This window comes from Rhodnius prolixus, unplaced genomic scaffold (assembly GCF_049639745.1).
Source record: "Rhodnius prolixus isolate KJV_2025 unplaced genomic scaffold, Rpr scaffold_3, whole genome shotgun sequence".
In the NCBI taxonomy this organism is placed as follows: domain Eukaryota; kingdom Metazoa; phylum Arthropoda; class Insecta; order Hemiptera; family Reduviidae; genus Rhodnius; species Rhodnius prolixus.
Genome location: NW_027411603.1, coordinates 17,181,153 through 17,205,223, shown reverse-complemented (window position 1 = coordinate 17,205,223; position 24,071 = coordinate 17,181,153). Strand labels below are relative to the sequence as shown.

At 31.8% G+C, this 24,071-nt stretch overlaps 1 protein-coding gene across 2 annotated transcripts in view; it reads left to right on the top strand.

Moving 5' to 3' along the window:
• The window catches only part of superdeath (Suppressor of ER stress-induced death), a 52,509-nt gene extending 29,633 nt beyond the window's left edge, over positions 1-22,876 (top strand). Inside the window, exons 1-12 of one of the 2 annotated variants that reach the window (XM_074125632.1) lie at positions 2,029-2,263; positions 12,098-12,943; positions 14,182-14,475; positions 14,577-15,183; positions 16,536-16,731; positions 16,812-16,895; positions 17,026-17,222; positions 18,129-18,328; positions 18,817-18,984; positions 19,107-19,250; positions 19,335-19,416; positions 21,630-22,876. In XM_074125632.1, the coding sequence (XP_073981733.1) occupies positions 12,156-12,943; positions 14,182-14,475; positions 14,577-15,183; positions 16,536-16,731; positions 16,812-16,895; positions 17,026-17,222; positions 18,129-18,328; positions 18,817-18,984; positions 19,107-19,250; positions 19,335-19,416; positions 21,630-21,788 (2,919 nt within the window). In that variant the 5' untranslated portion in view covers positions 2,029-2,263; positions 12,098-12,155 and the 3' untranslated portion in view covers positions 21,789-22,876. Of the gene's footprint in view, positions 1-2,028; positions 2,264-12,097; positions 12,944-14,181; positions 14,476-14,576; positions 15,184-16,535; positions 16,732-16,811; positions 16,896-17,025; positions 17,223-18,128; positions 18,329-18,816; positions 18,985-19,106; positions 19,251-19,334; positions 19,417-21,629 lie in introns of those variants that run through there. The other variant, XM_074125633.1, reaches the window with a different exon arrangement.
• Positions 22,877-24,071: the final 1,195 nt, after the last annotated feature.

Below are 24,071 nucleotides of genomic sequence, written 5' to 3'. Positions count from 1 at the left end.
TTTGTAGTCATTCAAATAGTTGAAGTAATAACAAAGATAAATCGAATCAGTAACAAGTACACAAAACAAGAGGTATTTTAAAGTCACAAATGATTACAGCATAAAACGTTTTGTGCCCTTTTTTTAAAAAAAATTAAAATACTTAACTTCTCATCTGATGCACTGTCCAGCTCTTCAATAAATGAATTGTTTGAGCTTGTACAGCATCTGTTTACCAATTTTCCATTTGCTCCATGGGTCTGACAGGCGGAATTTGGAGATTCATGCAAAATAAAATTTCGGTACAATCAATCTCGTTATTTAGATCTCGTCACTTTTAAACAAAACGCAAATCATGCCACAGTCGTCTATCTCTTTTTCAGATCCTCTACCTGTTCTTTTTACTGGCTAATTCAAGATTCCAAATAATGAAGACATACTCATGTTTCTGAAAAAAAAGAATTTTCGGATTTTTAGGGCTTTGCAATCTTTGATATCCTTATATGAACCCCAAAGCTTTAGCTGTCTTCTTACACGCTTCATCAATGTGCTCTTTGAATTAAAGTCACTAGTCCAAGAGTACTCCAATATTCCTCACAACTTCAACTCTACTTAAGAAAACATCTCTAAGAAAATAAGAGGCGAAATGCGGGATTTGATTCGTTGTTAAAGTAATTGCCACGCCTTTCTTAATGATCAGATCAAAGCAGTTAATTTTCGATATATCACTTAAATAATTCAGGTATTTTTGTCCTCTAGCGAGGTTATTCTCAGAAAAATGTTCGAATCATTGGAAAAAAAAACCGTCTGACAAATCATTCATACATTCCTGAGGTACTAACAATGAAACATCCAGCTCAATTGAACAAACAGTTCCAATTTATCTGACGATCTATCTTCTTACTTTTAAGTACGTTAAAAACCAAGAGGGTAGCGGATGGTGTCTCCCTAAACGTACTAGTTTCTTGAACTGTAATCCATGGTGAATTACATCAAATGTCTTACTAAAGTCAAGGTATCAACCCTATTCTAACGACCCTAGAATGTAGTTTGTAAAGCAAACCAGATTGGACTTGTTGAACCATCTGATAGGAATCCATGATGCTTTTCAGAAAAAAGAGTAAGAAAACGTGACTATCTAATAGATGGATGAAAATACACAATCTCCCGATTGGGTGAAAGTTAGCGATTGAGGGTGAATACTTATTTTTAGGAATTGGGGTTGCATATCTTCTTCTTTACCTGGGAAAATCCTGTACTTAAAGACTGATTAGATTTTTGATTTAGAGAAAGGCATTAAGATGATAGACATTTATAGATGGAAAAGCGAGGAACACTATCAGGTCCATGTCCGACCTTAACAATTACTCGGCTAACCTCTTCACCAACTTCTTCTGATGTTCATTCAAAAGAAGAATAAACCTCTACAGTATTGGTGGTGATAAACCCGGAAAGCCAGATAACCGTATTTGGAAGAGTATAAACTGTCTAGAACTTTGATGCAAACTCATTAGGATCTGTTGAGACGTTAAGATCTATCAAAACAACCTTGCAGCTTAAGTTTTTCCTTTTATTTCTTATAAAGCTCCTGAATAGACTGGAATTATTTGGAAAGAAATGTTCCACCTTATCATAATTTTTTTTATTTATTCCTGCTTTATGTATTTCCATTAATTTTTCTAATTTTGATGTACTCTGTACTGGTGTGCTTTCTCGTATCTCGTCAAGATTAAGGCTTTTTTTCCCTTTGCTGTCGAATTCTTTGAGGATAGTTCCTTAACCAATATTTAATCAACTATCTTGAAAATGTTTAAAGAAAAATTGGTGTTTACTTTATGTGACTAGTACTGCCAGACAACGTCGTGAGTCCCTCATTTTTTTAGAGAATAAACGGCTAGCTGGGATATTATACATATATGTATTATGTATACACATGTATATTATGTAGATATTCCTTTTTGTTTTAGTAGGAGAATATATATGTCATCCAAAAAAATAGACTAGCTAGAGCGCATGCGTGTTGTTTAGTTTATAAGACTAAACAAAATAAATAACAGTTTGATTTAGACGATCAGACGGTGATTGTGTGAGGTTGTGCGGTTTGTCAGTCAGTCGCGTATGAGACTCGATCTAGTGTAGATTGGTAGGGCAGTAAACAGTACATCATTCTGGGTTTATGTATCTCGTATTCATTATTTACCGTTAGTCAATATACAACACGTTATTGTTATGTTAATTTAAAACATTTTAGTCAAAGGGAAACACTACCGTATCCATTGTTTGTGTAAGTATTCATTTGATAATAATAATTTGTACTGCGTCTAAAAAAAAAGTTTTGAACCATTTCTCGATCGTAAAAGTGGTAATAAATCACCTGGACAATTGTGTGGTAAATTATTATTTTATTATAAAACGTTTATAGGAGAGTTTCTGATCAAATAAATCATAATTTTAATTTCACATAAATAAATTTAATGCTGCTTTAATTTTCACACATTTCAATAGTTTGTAGGTAAAATAATAAGGAAATCAACAATTTCTACTTATAAAAAATGAAATTTATTAAAAATTGTGTTTACAAAATGCAAAATAATTAAAGCACCTCCTCTGGTCTCTAAAAATCTGAACGCTCGCATTCGACGCAATCAAATAGGATCTGAGAGAAAATTGCTTTAGTTCGTAATTCGTTTCTTGCCTTAAGGCCAGGCTTATGCATTTTTCCTATCAGCCTCTTCCAGCAGTGCTTTTCTCAAATCCCTGTGGTGCACTGCTAGCCAGAATCTGTGCACACATCCTCATATCTATTTTTTTTTTTTTTTTTTTTTTATCAATCATTGGTCGCAAAACTTATTAGATTAGACTTTTTTGGCCCTTAAGTTTCAATGTGAGTGTAAAAGTGAGAATTTTTTGATGGGATGACCAAGTGATGCAAAGATCTCTGAAGATTTATCTCTATTCTACTCACCCTAGGAGTGCCACTTAGGGGTATTGAGTACAAAATTTGGGTTGGGTTATACTTTTGGGAATATTTAGCGAAAGCTTACATGCTTTCACGTAGTTCTGAGGTTGCATGTATCCCAAATAAAAATAAAAAGAAATTAATGAATCTGAACCTAATAATTGAAAATATTTGTATCAATAAATACTCTCATATTTTTTCAGAAATATTACTTTTATATGGAGTTCCAACTTTAATAAGTTTTTTCTAGACAGATTTTTACCGATATTGCACCTTTACCGATTTATTTTTTCATCATCTTATCTACAAAATCTAAATATATTTAATTGTATGACAACAAAACATTTTTAACTACACCAACTATAACTGTAACAGCCGCAAGTAAGGGATCTAAGATAATTGCACTCAAAAAAACAGTTTGTTTGTGGTCTTCTAACACGAATTAACTGTTCTGAAACCCTCACGTGTCTACCTCTTACATTTCTTCACTAGGTTCTAACTGTTTACAACATATTTATTTGTTTTTCTGATCAAGCCATTTTGTTCCAATCTTGGAAATTTAGTAACTTATTAAATCCTCGTTACGATTACAATAGTATTAGACCATTTAAGTGGAAATAGAACCATCAGGCATGTCATTACCGGATGATTGACACAAAGCAAAAGCATAGAATATCCAGCATTTAATAGGAAGTACATATGATATTATCGGTCACATAATTGGAATTAATTTTGAAGTTTGCAAAACAGTACATTTTAAACCTTTAACTTTCCGGTTGTTTAATCATGCAGTTACTTGTTTTTAACTAGGATGTTTTATTTTCCCTATAATTATTAGGTTTTTATTATTAATTACAGTTTTTATACTTTAACATTTTTAAAACGAGTACCTGCTTTTTTAGAGTATACAATTAACTTTTTTTTAAAAAAAAACTTTTAAAAATACATTAAGTTTTTCCCCAAAAAATTATTTTAGTTTATTTCTACTTTCCTTCACTTTCAGTGCACCAATTTCATCTTTATCTTGGAGTTCTACCAACCCTTTAGAATTAAAAAAAAGAAAAGAAATTGTCTTCTCTCAGAGCGTTAAAAAAGGAAGTAATCCTTTCAGTGATTTAGTTTTGTGCTTATCTGGAAGAAGTATTAGATTTAAAAAGTCATCGTGAACCTTAAGTATGATTGTTACAGTGGGTAAACATTGCGGCACCACGTGAAATTCATTATTTGCGTCAATAAATCAATTTCTGTCTAGTGCAGAATGTGTATAAAATAAGGTCAAGTTCAGGATCAGTGTAGACGGTCGGCGATATGTGTGGCGACTCGCATGTGGTTAGCGCCCATCAAAACGCTGGACCTGAATGTGTAAATTGATGCGCAATATCCCACGCTATGAACCACGCTGTCTGCAGGACAAAAGAGAAAAAAAGCTATACTATAAAGCAAATTAAGGCGACTAATTTACTATTTGCGCGTACCTTACATGCAAAGGGTTTTATTAGTGCCAATAATTTTGCAGCTAGAGCTTACTGTTCTATACCTTTTCAATATGGAGTCCTTTAATTATAAATTTAGAGGATAAGTTGCTCAGTGACATTAAAAGCATTTTATTAAAACTAAACGTGGTACAACAACCCTTTTTGCAGAATAAACTTTTCTGTAAAATCTGCTGTATAACATATCTGCTGATTTTCTTTCGAGTCTTAGACCCCACTACCTTTGATCAAAACATTTTTCTAGGAACATTATTTTTTGGAGGCCTTAGAGTTCTGTTTATAATGCTTTCATACAAATTTAAGGGAGGCAGTGATTAGATAGAGGGAGCTCGTTTTTTGCTGTTATGGATCTTTTATAAAATAGCCAGAAACATTTAACTTCAATTCCCAACCATTTAAGCGGTCTTGAACGTTTAGTTTTATGGAATCCAAATTCAGAAATGTAATCAATGAAGTTACAGAAAATTTTAGTGAGTGTACCACCCACAATTTTTGATTAGACATACGTCTGATTTTTACCAAATTTGTTTCGGTCATAACAACGATTTAAAGACTCGAACTGTATTTTTTATTTTTTAAAGGGAAAACCTTGTATACATTAAATTTTAAGCTCGCACTTATTGAAACTTCAATTTGACAATATTGCGCTTGGAAACTACTTAGTTCTGCAATAACTGCTACTGGAACTAACACGAATTTATCTTGACTTTAGACAAATAAAAATAAAAGAAAATGTTTCAGATAAACACTTCCTTTTAAAAAATAGATAATTTAAAGCTCTGTTTTTTCCCGATATATGATAATAATAATAATACTAGTTTTTATTAAATAATATTTGCAAAAAATGTTTAGTCAAATGCAAAAATAAAATAAAATTATATCTTTTTTCAAATCTAATTATTAAGTATAATTAATAAATGTTCAATGAATATCCATCCGCAGGGTCTATCAGACAGTCAGATGAGTCTGTGCAATTTTTGTTATACAAATACCCCATGTTTTGATAATACGAGTATTTAAATAAAAATAATCAAACACTTGCAGTCATAACAGTGATTAAATTTACCCTTGAAGTGAATCCAGCTTTACTATATTTCAATAGAAGAATCCAATCTTTCCCATTAATTTATTCCATTATTATTGCAGTAGATGATGTTTCTTTATTCAAATATTTTAATCTGTATTTACTTAAGGCTGAACAGATTGCGAAAAAAGTGAAATAAATCCTCCTGCTCCTGATTATAATTTATGGTGGTGAGTAAATCACCTCTTTATAATTAATCTTATAGATTCGAGCAGTAGTGAGCAGTACAAATGATTATTTAAATGGAGATCAGAATTAAGTTCTCTACAAAAACGAAAATTAATAGTGTTTTTATTTTTTCGATATATTGTGTTCAGTAACATTTAAAAATGATCGGAATCATCAGTTTCATCGATATCAACCTAAAAAAAAATATATATATATTTTGGAATGCTTGCCATTTAGCTTTTTTTAGGTTCCATATACGATAGTTTTTATTTCCATCAGGGATGCGACTCTTGAATTCGATTTAATTTGAGCCGAAAGCTTTGGTCCAAATCATGGAAAAATGGAGGTTACCGAAAGAGCAACTTCTAATCGCGTTTAAATGATGTTCTTTTTGAGAATTTTCATGTCCATTACTATCAAACCATTTATTTTATGTAAAATATTTTACATAACTTTGGAAAAAAGAATATTTTTTTTATCAATATGGCCCTACCTCTTTTTCCATTTCTTCTATCATTTCTTGGGTTTCATTAGGTTTTATTCATGTTTCATTCAGTATAGCTAATTTATTTCTCTTTTTTTAGAAAAACACGGATTCCTTTTCTTCCAAATCACAGGTCTTGGGTTCCAATGAAAAATGTTTAGTACCGCATGATTGTAATTTACTAGTAACACAACAATCTAATATAGTAACTTGAACTTGTATCTTATCTGAGTTGTACTAATTTCTTGATGTCCATGAAATTCTTTATTCAGCCTTAGATTAGTACCGTCAAATTACTGTTGTCGAGCTCGCCATTTTAAATACCATTTATTCTTGTAAGAAAGTAAACTACCCAAAAGATTACATTTGAAATGGTTTTATTTCAGATAGTTTTTGCCAATTATTCTAATTCCACTTTCTCTATGGCACCGTGCAGATTAGATTTCACCAACCCTCCGGCAATGTTTTGTGCTAGTCGGTTGTTGGAATAGTAAATCTTGGCCTCCGTTACACTCCGCTTTATTCTGTGATGGAGAAGGGGATACTAATCTTCTCCTTTTCATAGCTCTCATGAAAGAGCTAGCTAGCTTTGAATGAGGTGAGGGTTTGTTTTTAATGAGAACCGAAAATTTATGCTTATAATACAAGGTGGGGATTTTCGCAGAAGAATGCTGCAAAAGTATTAGAACTAACAAAAAACCTTTGCATCTGACCAAGATATGTAATAACACTTCTAATAAGTTGCTACTTTAAAACTACTACTTTTTTTCTTTAGAAGTATGATGCATCACTGAAAGTTCGCTTAGGTGTAGAGTTGCACCACTTCGAAATTCTGGGATCCAAAATTTTAATGCAAGGTTTGACGCTCTGCTTCAACATACCATTCATGATTCAAGCGCCTCATAATTTACGTAGTTTCAATAGAAAATAGTAAACGTAGATTGCAGGTTATATAAACTTCACTTTGCCCAATCAAAGAGGGTCAGAGTTGTTTTTGTTAACTTCTCAATGTCAGATTTAATTTAAATTGTTAACGCTTATAACTAGTTTCCAAGTGTTTGTGAGTGAATTAGAATCTCTGAACTCGTATTTAATGTTTTCAGTAAACTGCCCTAAATTTTGTTTAAATAATGCCTATTTTATCAAGCAGGTTTTTTAAAGTCTATTTCTTACCAGAGTTTGCAAACTCATTTTAAGTAATTTTCTTTATTAAACATTAAATAAAATGCAAGGAATGACGATGCAGAGAATTGAATCCAGTGTCACCATACATCTTAGCTCTGCGGTTCACGAGGTTATTGGAGCCTAAATCCCCTAATGACGAGCTTAAGCCACACTTTGTACTGTTAAGACTGACGTGTATCTTCTTCATCCCAAACTGTGGCAAACAAACATTACGATAATAATATAATTTGTGATCTACTGACGACGTCGGATTTTTTTTTTTTAAGCACAAAGTCGATCCTAAAGTCTAACAATAATTCTTGATTGAAATTTAATCCAATTTTATGTTTGAAGAATTGGGATGTAGCGCATTTAACGAAGTGTCACGAATTTGCACAGCTGTGTTTGGTATTCTAAATACCATCTCTTTCACAGGACCTTTTAATATCAGTTTTTCTGGTAACATTGTGCTTGAAAGCTTTAAACCCTTTGTGTCTTAGGGAGAAAAATTCCCATTCCCATAAATTTATCATTGTTGATAGGACCATTTCATGGAATTGCTTGCGTCGAATTCTTAGGAAGAGAACTTTAATTTAAAAATTGCTGAGTGGCGTTGAAGTCATCAGCGCTGCCTGGTAGAACTGAAGTGCAACCTGAAAGTATGTTTAATAGATGCTCTTCACTCTTAGACAATTTTAATTGATTGAATCTTTGTTTCAGTTTCTTGGATATTGGGTAGTCGCTATAATTTTTAGAAGATGAGTCTAGTGACTAAATATGACCACTAAATTTATGTATGTAGAGCTCAAATATGTTTACAAAAAAACATATTCCTAAAATTTTACTTACCAAAAAAACTCTCAGTAGTAGCGATGAAATGAAACATTTTTCCAAACTTCCAACGTACATACCTTCGTTCTCTACAACTTAAATTTGTTGCGTTTGCTAATACATGTTCTGTGTGGCTTAATTTACTCATACTGGAATTTACTTTAATTTCAATGCTCTTGTGATGAACTCCATAAAAATACGTATATTTAAAAACTAGCCCTTGCCTTCTTTTTCAACAACTTGGTAGGTTGTCGTCAAGGATAGAAAATTAGTTTGTAAAGTAATAAAAGGAACAAAAAAAACTAAGAAAGTCCGCAGTAATTTTCTTTGGGCTTAGTTCTAAGTACGGCAGACAGAATTAGTGCCGAATGTTTAAGAAACATTTACTGAAAAATGAAAATCTTTTGGAAACTAGACTTGTTAAAAATAATATTTGCTTATACCTTCAAATGTACTTCAAATGCCTTCACTTTCAAATGCAGGATATTCATTTTTTCACTTCAGACATTTTGTTAGCTCAGTAGTCAGCGTATTCTGGATTCCGACGAGAAGATCCCAGGATCAAATCCAGCTGCTGGCCCTTAGATTTTCTCTTCCTAGGAGCTACTTTACAGCTCATTGTCCAGTGATGGACAGTGCTGTCTGTGATTAATGAACACCCTGCGGAGTGCACTAAAAAAAGAAGCTATGGACGCCAATAACCTCAGATTTTGAATTAAAAAGAATAAAAAAAACTTGACGTTACCAATAATTACAATGTAAACGAAAGACGGACATAACATAACATGCCCTAATTATTAATAAAAACGTTTTCACTTTAATTACGATCGAACGGCTTCCTCTCTGGCGGTATAATGCCTTCTTGCACACACCTTCACGTAACATGATTTCCTCAAAAAGTATTTATCTTTGGACAGAAAATTAAAACTGCGGTTCCAATCATTTCTAAGGGACACACATCAATTATCCTGCCAGGCCTTTCCGTTTTGTTCAAGTCCTTCCTTTGTTTCTTGATGGGATACATTCTACTTTGATGATCTCTCCGCAATACTTCTGTTTCCTTTTTAATTAAATGAATATTTCTTAGTAGGATCATTGTGAAGAAAGAACGCTTATTGTATTAACGTTTCGTTATTTCTATTCTATGAATGATACAAATTGCAGGATATTATTTCTATTTTAAACACTTTGAATTTGACTTCAAAACTTTGACTTTAGATTAGCATTAAAATTTTATCAATTTTTTTTTGCGACTTTATAACTTACAACAGCAAAAAATTATCACTTTTGCAAAAACATTTGTTTTTTTAAGTGATTAGAAGGAAAATTCTTCTTAAACGATATGTTTGTCCTTGAATTCAGAAAATTGACGTATTTCTTTTCGTAAAATAACAATTTTCTTCATTTTTTTAAAAAAATTATTTTGTCAGCTTATGTCAGCTACAAAAATAATAAATTTTGTTATATAATGAAATTATTGATAAAACTGTTTTATCAACAAAACATCACTTAAAATTTTTAAAAACGATAGGTTTATTGTCACAAACAAATTGAAGAGAATATGTTATTAAAAAGTAATAATGATAATTAATTAAGGAAGTACCTAACTACAACGCAAAAGCCTGTCAACGGTTAGTCTTTTTAAAAGAAGAAATGGCGTTGCACATATTGAGAATTTCCGTCAATATGTAGGGGTTGAGAGGTTGGTACTAACCGCTCGAGCCTTCTAATTTTGCTTAGGAGTTCTCAGATTCTTACTTCTTCTTCTGGTTGGAAAGGTGCTCCAACCAGTGAGTACCACAATATTTCTTGGGACGCTTTGTAATATGCTGACTAGCCAAAAACCAAGGAATAAGTTTTAAGTATACGTAAATGTAGAGTGTTCTTCTTACTATCTCTTTCTCTGGCAGTAGAGAATAATGGCGATTCTATCATCAATTTTAGATGTTAAATTTTCTCCGAAAGTAACATTAGACCTTTGAATTACACAGAGGAAATTAAATAAAAGCGGAAGAAAAAAAGCTTTGATTCACTGACATCATTTGCTAAGAGTTTATCACATGTGTATAAACTAAACATTGATAATAAACTTACATGATTTCCTCTGCTTTTTAACAATTCTTTTATTAAAAGCCATTATTCTAAGAAATAGTAACTAGAAAGCGATGAATTGAGGCAAATTAATTCTTTCCAACAAAATTTCAATACAAAAGTATCTTTTACTGGTTGCCATGAAGAAGATTTCACACAATCCTAATTTAAGGAATAGATTAAAATCAAGTTATTATGAGCTAGAATTAGTTGATGACTGGTTTACTTTGATTGATGTAAAACATTAACGTACGGTGCCGCTATGTGTCCAACATGCTCCCTTGGGTGCCACATAGGCCTATGATTATTCAATTTGTCTAATTCTGTTGAACATCAACTATCCAATCAAGTTTTGTGTTTTCTCCCTGCCTTCATCTTTTTTCCTCTCTTGGCATTCGTTCTTTCTCTACTATTCTTTCAGACAGGTCAAACTGGAACAGTTAACCAGTATATTCTTTTTGGTAATTCTTCATCTTAACAAATCTAGAATGTTCTTATTACTTTTTCTTTACACTGGTAGTCGGTAGTATTGGCGATTCTTTCATCAATTTGGAAAAGTAGTTTTACCGAAACAGTGTGCGTGTTTAAGTGAACACAGTATTTCAAAGAATAAAAAGCTAAAAACAAACTATCTAAAGTTAAAAAGAAAGAATGAGAAGGAAGATCGATATAAGGAAGTTTTTTGATAAGTTGACACGTAAAAATTGGAAACTTTTTAAATCACTGAAGTCTAATAAGATTTTAGATTTTCACTTATCTAAGTTACTCTAATTAATTTCAAGCAAGGAATGTAGTAAGCTTTGGCTATTCGCAATCTTAATTGTCTTGTTTCTATCAGGTTTACATTTATATCTTCTAATTATGTGTTTCTCGTAATAATTTACGCTACTATAATACCCAGTGAACTCACATTTGAAGCACATAAATCGTATTTAAAGCACCGAACTCTAATAATATTTTTGGTGAGCATTTCAACAAGAGAATTGGTTGATTGTCTAGACGGCAACGCTATTAATACACACAATATATACTATTATTGTAGTTTATTTTTATTCAGCTTTCTGCGCGTACCTTTTAATGGTTATTCCCGTTTTTCCTTATTTGCTAAGCTTAAAAATTGTATATAATTTTACCTGACTTCCGTATTCGTCCGTTCTTAAATTGAGTAATCAACAGAATTTGGTGCTATCATATCTTTTAACTTATTATGTCAAAGTAAAGTAATGCGTATTTTTTAAAGGCTTAACGTCTAACTATAGATAAGGTGTTTTGCAAGATAGTGAATTGCAAAATTTTTTAGACTTCGCTCGAACCAAGTAGCACTTTACATATTAGCTTTGCGGGCTGAGCCTATCTTTCCTCTGTTAAGGGAATTTGAGCTCGACTTCTCTCTGAGTAATTGCGGTCAAAACATTTTATAGGTTCTTTAAATCAATTTTATTTGTTTTTTGTGATTTTCATGCAAATTATCTTTTTTAATATTACATTTAGCTGATCTAAAGTTACGAAGGACTATAATCGAAACAGAACTTGATACTTAGTTAATTGCAAATCTAGCAACACACTTTGATGCTAGCGCAGATTACGATGAACTAGATTTCCTGTAGTCAATCTGTACTTCGTGTGCGAGATTTTAACAAGTGAATTTATTTTAACATCCAACTATATTTACTCAATTAGAAACTATCCTTCTGTTGCATACTGGTCTCTAGTAAGTTGATTTTTTATTGTTCCGAGGGAAATGATAAGTAAAAGGCACATATTTGAGTGCCATAATTAAGTGTTTAAAGCTAAATATTTAATCTACAAAGTTAATCGCTAATAAATGTTTTATATTGTTGCAGATGTGGTTAGAGTCTGGTTAGAAGAGGTTCGAGGGCTACCACCGCCGGCCGACTGATCATGGAGGGTGGTAACCTAACTAAAGACAAGGCTGTGTATCATCTTTCTAGGAAATGTGCCGCTATACTAGCTATACTCGTAGTGCTTTTAGTGGCAATTAGTTTTCTGTTGTTGTACTTATTTGTACCAAGATGTCAATGTAATGTATCTCAGCAGTCGCCAACAAAATCACATGAAACTACCAAACCAGTACCACTATACGTGCGTCTGCCTACCTCAGTCACTCCAATAGCCTATGATGTTCGGCTCATACCGTTCATATGGCCGGGTAATTTTACATTTAATGGTCAAGTGACAATCATGATTAATGTTACAATGGAAACTCACAATATCACATTACATTCAGCAGAGCTCACTATTTTACAAGTTAATCTAACTAAAGTCACTAATATTTATAGAAATACAGTTTCTGATACAAATTATATCACTTCTTCAGAACAGTTGAATTCAAATAGTACTATTATTATAAAAAATACTGAATTGGATGCGGAACGTGAATTTTTGATTATCCATCCAGAGATGGCCATCCAACCTGGACAGTACAAATTATCAATTAAATTTATTGGAATACTAAATGATGCATTACAAGGATTCTACAGGAGTTCCTATGTTGTTGATAACGTTACCAGATGGATTGCAACAACGCAATTCCAATCGACTGATGCCAGAAGAGCATTTCCATGTTTTGATGAACCTGCGCTTAAATCTAAATTTAGTATTAGTATAGGGAGGCCTAAGAATATGTCTTCAATATCCAATATGCCTCTTAGCGGCTCTCCAGAAGCAGTGTAAGTAACCTTTCTTTTCTAACAATTTTTTTTTTATTTTAATCCTGCTATTAGAACGGTAAGAACTAACATATTTGGCAATTACAGGACTAGTCTTACTAATCTTATTGCATTACATGATTGTAAAAGTGATCGGGTTCGTCTTAAATAATATCCGTCTAATCATGCATGTTTATATTGTTTCTTTAATAATGTTCCGGATGTTTACCCATCATCCCATATCGATTAATCAGTTTGATGTAAAGAATTTGACTTCCTCTATGTTTTTCTCATGCACTACACTTGCTGACTATGGGATATTATAAACGATGCATTACATTAGATCACTTCATTATTCATCATTACAGTTTCAATTAATCTTATAAATGTACCTTATACTGTACACGTTAGTTGCTTGCTGTACTGTTGACCATTAGGTTTACTAACCAAGTATTAAATGGAGGTCCCAATGTTGTAATCAATATTCCTAGCAATAATTAATACGTATTGTGTCAAGCTCATTCAATCAATTTCTATACAAAATAGATGGTTGGACTGCTGACGTTTAAATGAAAACTAGACTACATGAACATTAATGTTAGCTAAATAATATTTGCTGTTTATCTTACTGTTTTCAAATTCAAATGAAACACTAAGAAAATACTTCTTTTTAATAAAATTGTTTTAATGTTTGATTTAGTATTTATAGGTAAAGAATTCTTAAGAAGATCGGAGAGGAGTGATCCAGCCACTTCTCCAGGCTTTTACCGTCTCCGCTGGAATTTCATCTGTTTATGTCTCTCTTTTAAAGTTTCTGAACCTTGGGGTAATCTCGCCTTAAAATGAATTAGATTCAACAATTGTGTCAGTTTGAAGAGCCTCAACTGTTTTCATTATCCAAGCTCATTTGGTTAGCCAACCACCATTCTTCGTGGTTATTTGCTCTACCATAAAAGTCAAGCTTTTAAATATTTTATTCTGTACCATTCCTTATTTTCTAATCGGTTTAGATTTCAGTTTAAATTGATCGACAATGTCCGATCAAAAGAGGTCGTGTTTTTGTTGACAAATGTAACCACAATAAATTAATTCTGTGGAATTCCAAGTAAAGGAACTTGAACTTATAGCCTCACAATGCAATAATAATAGCTGACTATGTCTGCAACAAATTAGGATTCCTATGTTTTAAAAAATCTTTTATTACAGTTATTAACTTGTTCATTGCCTATTCATTATTTGCCCTCCTTTAATGTTCACAGAGAAGGAATTCCAGACTACGAGTGGGACCATTTTAAACAATCAGTACCCATGTCAACATATCTGGTAGCATTTTGTGTATCTGATTTTGATCATTTATCTGATGGAACGTTTAGAGTTTGGACCAGAAGTGAAGCGATACAACAAGCGAGATATGCATTAGAAATTGGTCCAAAAATTTTAAGATATTTTGAAAACTATTTTCAAATACCTTTTCCATTGCCTAAAATGGATATGATTGCATTGCCTGACTTTGCTGCCGGTGCAATGGAAAACTGGGGCCTTATTACTTTCAGGTAATTGAATGCATTTTTACTCTAATTAAATGGTCGGCCAATACTTATTATTTCTATAATCAAAGAAGATGTGTTGACTACTGTCTTTAATCTGTTTACAGGGAAAGTGCAATGTTATATCAGATGGGAGTCTCTGCCAATAAACATAAACAACGTGTCGGAACGGTGGTGGCTCATGAACTAGGACACCAGTGGTTCGGTAATTTAGTTACCCCAAGTTGGTGGTCGGATTTATGGTTAAATGAAGGTTTTGCGACCTATATAGAATATTTAGGTGTTGATTATGTTGAACCAAGCTGGCGTACAACTGATCAATTTGTTGTAAACGATTTACAAAATGTTTTACAACAAGATGCTTATAAATCATCACATCCTGTGTCGGCGTCGGTATCGCATCCAAATGAAATTGATGAAATATTTGATTCAATATCTTATGGTAAAGGTGCCTCAATTATAAGAATGATGAATCATTTCCTAACTAAAAAAGTGTTCAAAAGCGGCCTTACAAACTATTTAAACAGTAGAAAATATCAAAGTGCAACCCAAGATGATCTTTGGCAAGTGTTGACTGAACAAGCTCATATGGAGTATGTTTTAGAACCTGAGTTTAGTGTTAAAGAAATTATGGATACATGGACTTTGAAAACTGGATTTCCGATGATCACGGTTAAAAGAAATTATGAAGATGGTTCAGCTATAATTTCGCAGGTGAGAAAAGTCCATTTTTATTTTTAATCCCCTACAAGTTTGCGATCATTGGCGACTTCTCTAGCCTTTTCACAGCAACCTCAGATCATGTCATCATCAAGTTGTTTATGAAGGGAATATCAAATTTGAGATATTAGTAGGGGCTAGCGGCAGACTCGCTAGAAGCTCAGGAAAAAGAACTAATTAACTTTTCATCACACTGGAAGTTTGCTGAATTGTTTATTTTTTTTACAATTTTCACGAAAAGTTGTTCGAATGATTTCCTTTTCTTTCATTCATCTACTCTATATACAAAGACCCGTCATTTTATATTACCCGAAAGAAATTTGTTCTTCTTTCTTTGAAAAATGTATAGTACTTAAAATTAAATTTAGTACGTTAAGGCCGCCTGATTTAAAGCATTACTTTACTAACTTTCTCATTTTCAATTCTTAGAATTTCATTATATATACGAATCGAGAGTGAAAATTTGATCAAATTAGTTGTTTGCAATTTTATGCTATTGGCTGGAAAGGTTTATGAATTTTATCGATGCCACTTGTTATGACTCCTCGGCCATTCTATACTTCACTGCCAATATAGATTTTACATAGAATCTGTGTCTTATGCAGCTATCTTGTTAGAGAAAACAAAGGGGTTGGGGAATATTCTACGTGTAGGGCTCTTCCTCTATGTGGGGATCTCCCATGAAAACTAAGTACACTTCCAATAACATCCCCCCTAATCCCTTTTCTCTAAGAATTGATGTAAAACTACTCAACTTACGAACGTAGGGCGTCTGTTTTTTTACCACATATCTCTTTCGTAATTCACTTAGTCTTACTCGTTTATTTTTTGCCACGCACTATATGTACAATCTCGTCAATAAATATCTTGAGTCGCAGTGGGTTTGACTTTTAAATTCATATTTAAAAACATGATTGTCTTTACTATTAAGATTAACATTTAATGTTGAGGCTCTCTTTTGTCACTTATCCTCTGGCTTCATTTCTAAATGTCTTAATAACTGAGCTCATTAATCTTATTATTAAAAATTGTTAGTAAAATTTTGTACCAAAGAGGATTATTTTAAAATTTGACATTTTCTTAATTTACTTTGAAGAATATATAATTTTATCAAAAGAACAACAAAATTTAGATCCTTATACATTAGCTTGGTAGAAAATTTTTAGTAATAATTGAAATATCATTAACCTTACTCAGGTGTAGTAGGTTATTCAACAATAAATTATTCAATAGACAGATCTACTTTTGACAGTTTGAGTCTCGTCGAACTGAGGGAAATCATCATCATCAGTATGATCGAAAATGGAAGAGGTTAATTATATATAATGATATATTTATTTTTCTAGAAACGTTTCCAATATGAGAATATCTCTCAAGAAGCTGAAAGCACTTGGTGGGTTCCTCTGAGTTATACAAATCAAGAGGAAGCTGATTTTACCACAACAAAACCATCTCACTGGTTGAAAGCCCAAGGCCATATTACCATTGACAATCTTAACACTCATTCAAATCATTGGGTTGTATTTAATATTAATGAAACTGGTATACTATCTTGTTTTTCTTGTTTATCGTATAGTGATCTAGTAAATTTTATTTTTATGTATTTGTTAATTTTTTTATAGGTTTCTTTAGAGTTAATTATGATACAAAGAATTGGGATATGCTGACGAGTCATCTTCTTCATTCAACAAAATTTCTAAAGATTGGTGAGTAAAAAAAAAAATACTAGTTGAAATACACATACAGAGAATGTGTAGCATTCTTGGATGGTTCTCCACGTCAAATCTTTCAAATAGTTTGAAAATACCAGTCTAATAAAGTATGTTTGTTTTTAAGGTGAATTAAATAGAGCTCAAATAGTTGATGATAGTTTCAATCTGGCAAGAGCTGGAGTGCTTAACTATTCAGTCGCTTTAAACATTTCAAGATATTTGGCTCAAGAGACAAGTTACTTCCCCTGGGCATCAGCTTTTCCAGCTCTGAACTATATCGATTCTATGATTGGGAAAATGCCTATTTATGACAAATTTAAGGTTCATGAAAAATTTAACATTTATGATTAATTTTTGATAAATTTAATTTAAAAACTTCTTAACTGTTGTTGCAAAAGAAATATTGGTTTGTAGAAGCTTAGCTTCCGTATCCGTGTTTTACTTCGAACTACCATAGAGAACATTTCGCTGAATTATTGCATTTTATTTCACAGAAAATAATATTCTAGGTTTTGAACACCGCAGATTATTTTCAAAGAGAGGAACACAGCTTAATTATTTATTTAACATAATTTTTTCATTATTATACATTTCATTATTAATCATTACTATTAAAAAGGTCATTTGTTCTGTTAGTTACCAACATATAGATACTGTTGGCTTCTAATGCCATAAATTACTAATATATTGGAAGGGAAAACCCTATTTTTTCCAAAGTTCATGTATTTCAAAAGAATAGTTGCTCTGCAGCCTCTTTACTTCTTTCTGATCCATGATTTTCACGATATAGGAATAATTTTCTTCTTCGGGATTTCATGAGATTACGGTATCTTGAGCGCAGATTTTTTCATGGAAAAAACGCAATGTTAACTGAAAGTGACTTAGATGTGTTTATTTATATATTATATATATACATATATAGTGATGAATAGGCGCTACGATAGCCGAGCGGGTAGAGGTCTTATTCTCATTTGCGCTTAAATCCTCTGTTATTCTAAAATAATTTTTAAAATTTTAAAATCTCTTTAATTAACCTTTAGAGTTGCTGGAATGTGTTGTACACCAAACGCAGGATTCCCAGAAATAGAAACTTTAGAGCTGATCTGGCCATCAATAATGTAGCTTATGTATTATACTTTACATATCGTAGATACAGTCTTCATCTAGGCAATTTAAAATCAATACATTTGTTCAATTCGTTTAGTCAATTGCAACATAATTTTTTAGAAATACATCTTGCATCTGTTAACAAAACTTTATGAAGAAACTGGCTACATTGAATATTCAAGGGACGAACAATTAACAGTATATAAGCGGGTTGAAGTAATTAAATGGGCATGTGATTTAGGCCAAGAAGAATGTGTTCGAAATGCCATTACCCAATTTCAGAATTGGAGAGTTTCCCCAGCTCCAGATAGAAATAATCCGTTAGTTAAATTTTGTTTATCATTGATTTATTTTTTGTTTATTTAAACATTGTTTATTGAGCCGTTTTCTGCACGAATTGATTAACTCCACTTTTTGAAATATCTTAAATTTAAGCGTCAAAGCACTTGGTTCAGTCATAGCTTTTTATATTTATAATAAACTTCCCAACTAATAAAGATTAATACCGTTATACGACATCATTTTCGTTAACCATTAAATAACAAATTTATTTCCGAAGCCATTTTGATTAACTCAGTGCTCTGATGTAAATCATTATAATAATTCAACTCAAATTCAGTAGCAGGCACTAAATGATAACGGTAAATTTATTTGAATTTATATTATAAACGGAATTTTAAAAAACAATGTGCATTATTTCATCACATTTCTCCCCTTTTTGTTTTAAGGAGTTATTCGAGTTATGCAGCGTACGGCTTAATTGTTACTATGATATTGTTTAAATATGTATTTATTTCAAACATTGCAGAACTTCTCCTAATTTAAAGGGAACTGTATATTGTACAGCAATACGTGAAGGTGGCCAAGCAGAATGGGATTTTGCTTGGAAAAGATTTTTAAATGCAAATGTTGGTTCTGAAAAATCTCTGTTATTAGGGGCTCTTGGATGTACTCGAGAAACTTGGATCCTTAGTAGGTAAATAATTCCAAGCAATTCTAAAGTTCCATTAGCCTATTCTTGAGTAATTTTTTTTTAAGGAACGGAAATAGCCATTTTTTAGGTCACAACTTTTTCACTTTACTGTTCATGTTATTCAGGTACCTCCATTGGGCTATCACTGAAGGCTCTGGAATAAGGAAACACGACGCAGGTTCTGTATTCGGCGCCGTATCAAACAACGTGATTGGCCAACCATTAGCCTTTGCTTTTCTAAGAGATAATTGGCAAAAAATTAAGCAATAGTAAGTAAATTTAATATGATTATTTTAGTAAATATTTTTTTTAGCTAAGAAAATAGAAATGAAATTTCACATTATATGTTACAGTTTTGGATCAAATGTGTACACTTTAAACAGTATTATCAGGGTTACAACCAGCGTAATGAATACGGAGTTTGAATTGAAAATGGTTAGTGTCTTCGGTATAAACATTTATTTTTGCAGTAAGAATAAGTTGCAAATATATAACTATTGTCTTACATGATCATGTAAAGTTTGAGTCGACCTCAAGTGTTCTGAATAAATCCATGGCTAATTCACTAAGTTAATATATTTATATGAGATCGTCGCTATTATGGTTAAATATGTGTTAAATCGCTATGTTAAATGTGGCTAATATTGTGCCGGCTACAAACATAGCTAGAGTATCGTTGAGATAGTTTTAGCAAGGTAGAGCTGCAGTGGTAAAAGAAAGAGGAAAAAGTATAGGGTTCATATGCTCGTTGTGGTGGTCCTACACAAATCTGTCGTTAAGTATAAACTGGAATGTTCTGCCTCATATTGTATAATATAGTCAGTCGCGTTTGTCTCAGAAGTTCAGAGAACCGGACTATATCGAATGTGGAGCTACATCAAGAAATATCTTCGATGTATGTTTTATCTTCTCAAAGTTGTTCACGATATGTTCTGCGATTCTCTTTTTCAGTTGGTGCACTGGAGAATAGTATGTTATTCTGACTCCAAATTCTTGAGGTGGAATGGCTTTGTGATAGTCTCAATTTCTATGCCTTTTGAAGAAATTTTATTTATAATCACCGACCTTGCCGATGTAAAAATATTGATTTTTTTTTTAATAACCCTGTAAAAACTTCTTTTTTTTATTACCAATAGGAGAGAAAAAGTTATTGAACTAAGCGAGAGCCTAGATGTCATTTATCTGGCCTTTATAAAGAGAGAACCAGAAAAAAAGTCAAGAGAAAAACTTGTCTGATAGAAATTTTAGTCGATTAAGTTTTTAAAAACAATAATAATAATAATAATGAGAAGTCTAGGAAACAAAGTAAAGGTTGTAAGTAGCTGCGTCTATTCAAGCAGTAAGTTATGTTTACAAACTTGGACATTTACGTGGCGTATAATCCAGAAACTTATTCTTAAGCACCTACTTAAGCGATATACAGGATTCTACAAACTGTTTAGGCTCCAAACAGTGTAAAAAATGGAGATAAAACAGGACTAAGTAACATTATAGGAACTATTACATCATTAAAATGGAAATGAGCAGGTTACTTCACAAGACTGAATGGTAGATGATCACAGGTTGTAACGAAATAGGAACCAAGTTAGGGAATGAGGAGAATCGGCCGCAAATTGATGAGATGCAAGGACGATATTAAATACTGTAAAAACAAGTGGATGAAGATTCTTGAAGACAAGAAGAAGTGGGCGCACCTGGCAAAGATCTTTGCTCTTTATTGGGTTTAGTTTTCACGGAAAATAATAAAAAAATTTATAAATATTGATCTATTTATTTATTATTTATAATAGATTAAATAGAAATTTTAGGATATAAATTGAGTTATAGAAAATGTGTATATTTTTGTTTGTAATTTAAGGAAAGAATGAAGACTATCAATAGTAATCTGGTCTCTTGCAAAAATATCTTAAGTGACTGTCATGTTTTTTGGTGATATAATGAATGTGAAGTGTCACATAAAGTAAAGAAGTACTTGCGAATGTGAGGGAGCAGGTTCGATAATTAGCTTGTGGATTCCTAACCCCATGAAAGTGCGTACGGCACTAGCTTTCCAAGCTCATACATACAATTCCTTCACAGAAATTTGCTCTAAATTTCCGCTTCTCGTACTTTTTTCTTCGCGTACTACTCAAATAATCACAAACGAGTCCGGAACTTTTAGAATTTCAGTAATTGACAAACTTGTTTGATATATGCAGCAAAAAGTATGGTGATGTATCAAATTGATGGAAAAGGTATACTTATAAAATAACTTTGTGTAATAACTGGACTCCAACGCGGAGATCCCAGGTTCGAACTCAGCTGTTGGTCTCTAGATTTTCTCTTCTTAGGGGCTTCTTACAGCTCAATGTCCAGTTACAGAGTTGTCTGTAACGCTAGAACAATGTCCGGAGGCCGGTAGTGTGCTAAAAATAGCTCCATGCGCCAGTGACTTCAGTTGTTGAAGGCAAAAGAATAGTATATAATTTTTTAATAAAATAAACAGTTTTTATTCATTCTTTAACTTACAATCAAAAGAACACAAATTTTCAAAACATAATTTATATTTGTAGTCTATACATTTTATCAATTGTGTTATTCATTTTGACATATATTTTTAACTAATTTCCAAAATATGTCTTTTATTTATAAAATGATTTCAATTACAGCTGAAAGAATTCGCAGAATTGCACAAAAACGAATTAGGTACCGGCACTAAGGTCATCGACTTGGCAATTGAGCATGCTGAAGCTAATGTAAGGTGGATGAAGAATTATTATAAACAAGTAGAGGAGTGGCTAAATAAAAACCCTGTCAATGAAGAATAGGCATCAATATTATCAAAATCACTATAGCCTTATAATTAATAAATATATACATTCCTTTTTAATAATTCATTTCTTTATAATAATGACTAAAAATACAAATTTAATTTTCCGTTAAGTATTTTTATTTTAAATAATTGATTTGATTATTATATCGCTGGGCTAAATAATAATAATAATAATAATAATAATAATAATGAACTCGAGTTATATTTGAAACTTTAAAATTTTTAGAATATTCATTAAATAATTTCACAATGTGCAGAATTCAATAAATCATACCAAAGACTGATAAAAATAAAAAATACCGGTCAATTCTGTTACAAATTAAATTTAAAAGTTGTTGGCAGTAAATTATGTTTATTTTTATTTGATAATATCTGAATGGAAAGATTATTTATTCTTTGATCAGCTATTAAATTGGCCTCAGCAAATATATAATATATATATATATATATGTATATATATATATACAAATCATGTATTTCTTTTTTGTTATATAGTCAAATTTGTAAATAGGTAATTAATATTTTTAAGTCTTTTATTTGTATAAAGTAACTTCTAAAACAATGTTTGGGAAAATATTATTTAATTTGTACAAAAAAAAAGGAAAAAAAACAGTGTACTTTAAATTTGCTGTTATCACAGGAATTTTATATTGTATAAAACATAACAGTAAATGATAAAATGGTACTTAAAAATATTAATATTAATTAAAATACAAGTATAAAAGTAATATATTTTTTCAGGCGCTAATGTCCTTTAGATGTTGATGCGCCAAAAAATAAAAAACAAATTATATTTTTTCAGCACTTGTACATATGAATAATCTTAACGCTTTATCTAAGTGTGCATTTTTAAAAATTACACTAGTAAGTTGACATAGGCAATTAAGTCATTTAATATTACAGGGAAGTTACACATCTACTGATAATTACATTGCTAATTTAAAACTCAATTGTAAGAAAAGCTGATATGAGTTATCACAATTGGTGTTAATTTATACATATGTAATATAAGATGAAAAAATAAATTCAGTATTAATTTATAACTTTGTTTAGCTAGTGTTAATAAATGTATTTTATATTATACTTTTGTATGTTTGTCTGGTCGAACTAATTTATAGATTAGATTAGATTAGATTATCGGGGTGGGACCAGTACCCCATGGCACCGCAACCAAAAGAGGCTTATTGTGCCCTCCCCTTTGGATCTAGTAACCGAAACCTCCCCTGCTAAAGAGGTGGAGGACTTTCCCTACCAGTTCTTTTTGCGCTACTATCTCCTTTGGCTTCAAAGTTCCAAAGATATCATAGAGCAATCACTCGATTGCAACGCAATCGAACAGCCAGTGAGAGGCCGTTTCCTCCTCATCCTGACATAAACGGTTCCGAGCTAATAAGCCCCCACCTTGTACTGATGACTATGCCCTATGTGTACTGTGTAAATGTATGGGGGTGTAACAGTACATGTTGCTCATGTTCATGTTGTCAGGCTGGGATACCCGCAGGGACGCCAAGTACCCTGAAGAAGTGGCTAATCCACTTCCCCCTACTAATTTATAAGTTCTTAATCGAAATTTTCTTTAAAACTTAAATGATCAATCAGTGGTCATAGGTAATTTCTTTAACAAAAACTAACAGTTTAAAAAGTTAAGTATAAGGGTTGTTTAAAGGACAAAAGGTACACTAATCAGCAAGCATCCTACATTTAGGAACATTTAAAAAAACCTATGTGTTTTATTCAAATTTTATAATAACTGTCATTTAACATAAGTAATCCTACTGAATTAAATTTTCATTAATATTGTTTAGAATTTATTAGATTTCACATATTCTGGCCATTTTCATTACGAAATATTTGTTTAGTAAAGCATAGCACCCATTTAACTTAGATTAATTGTATCTCGTAATAGCACTATGGTACTAAGCCAGTCAGTTGTGCTCTTTAAATAACATTCAATTTTAGGAGTAGAAAAAATTTGCATAAAGTTTGCCAGTCGCAAAGAGAGTATTAGCATAAAATAACGTCGACTTATTTTAAAAACTCTGATTTGAAGAGTGGGACTGTTTGGTCTTGAGGGAGGGTCCTCAACATTCTTTTCTTTCAACTTTGTGAGACTTTTTAATATGCTCGGTCTACCTCTGTTCCACTTTTTATTTATCAATATTGTGGACTCCTCATTATTATATCCATTTGCTCTTATGAACAACTTAACATTTGTGTACCCTGAATTTCACTTCACTAAAAATATGAAAACTAAAACAGTAAGATTTCGTACATTATC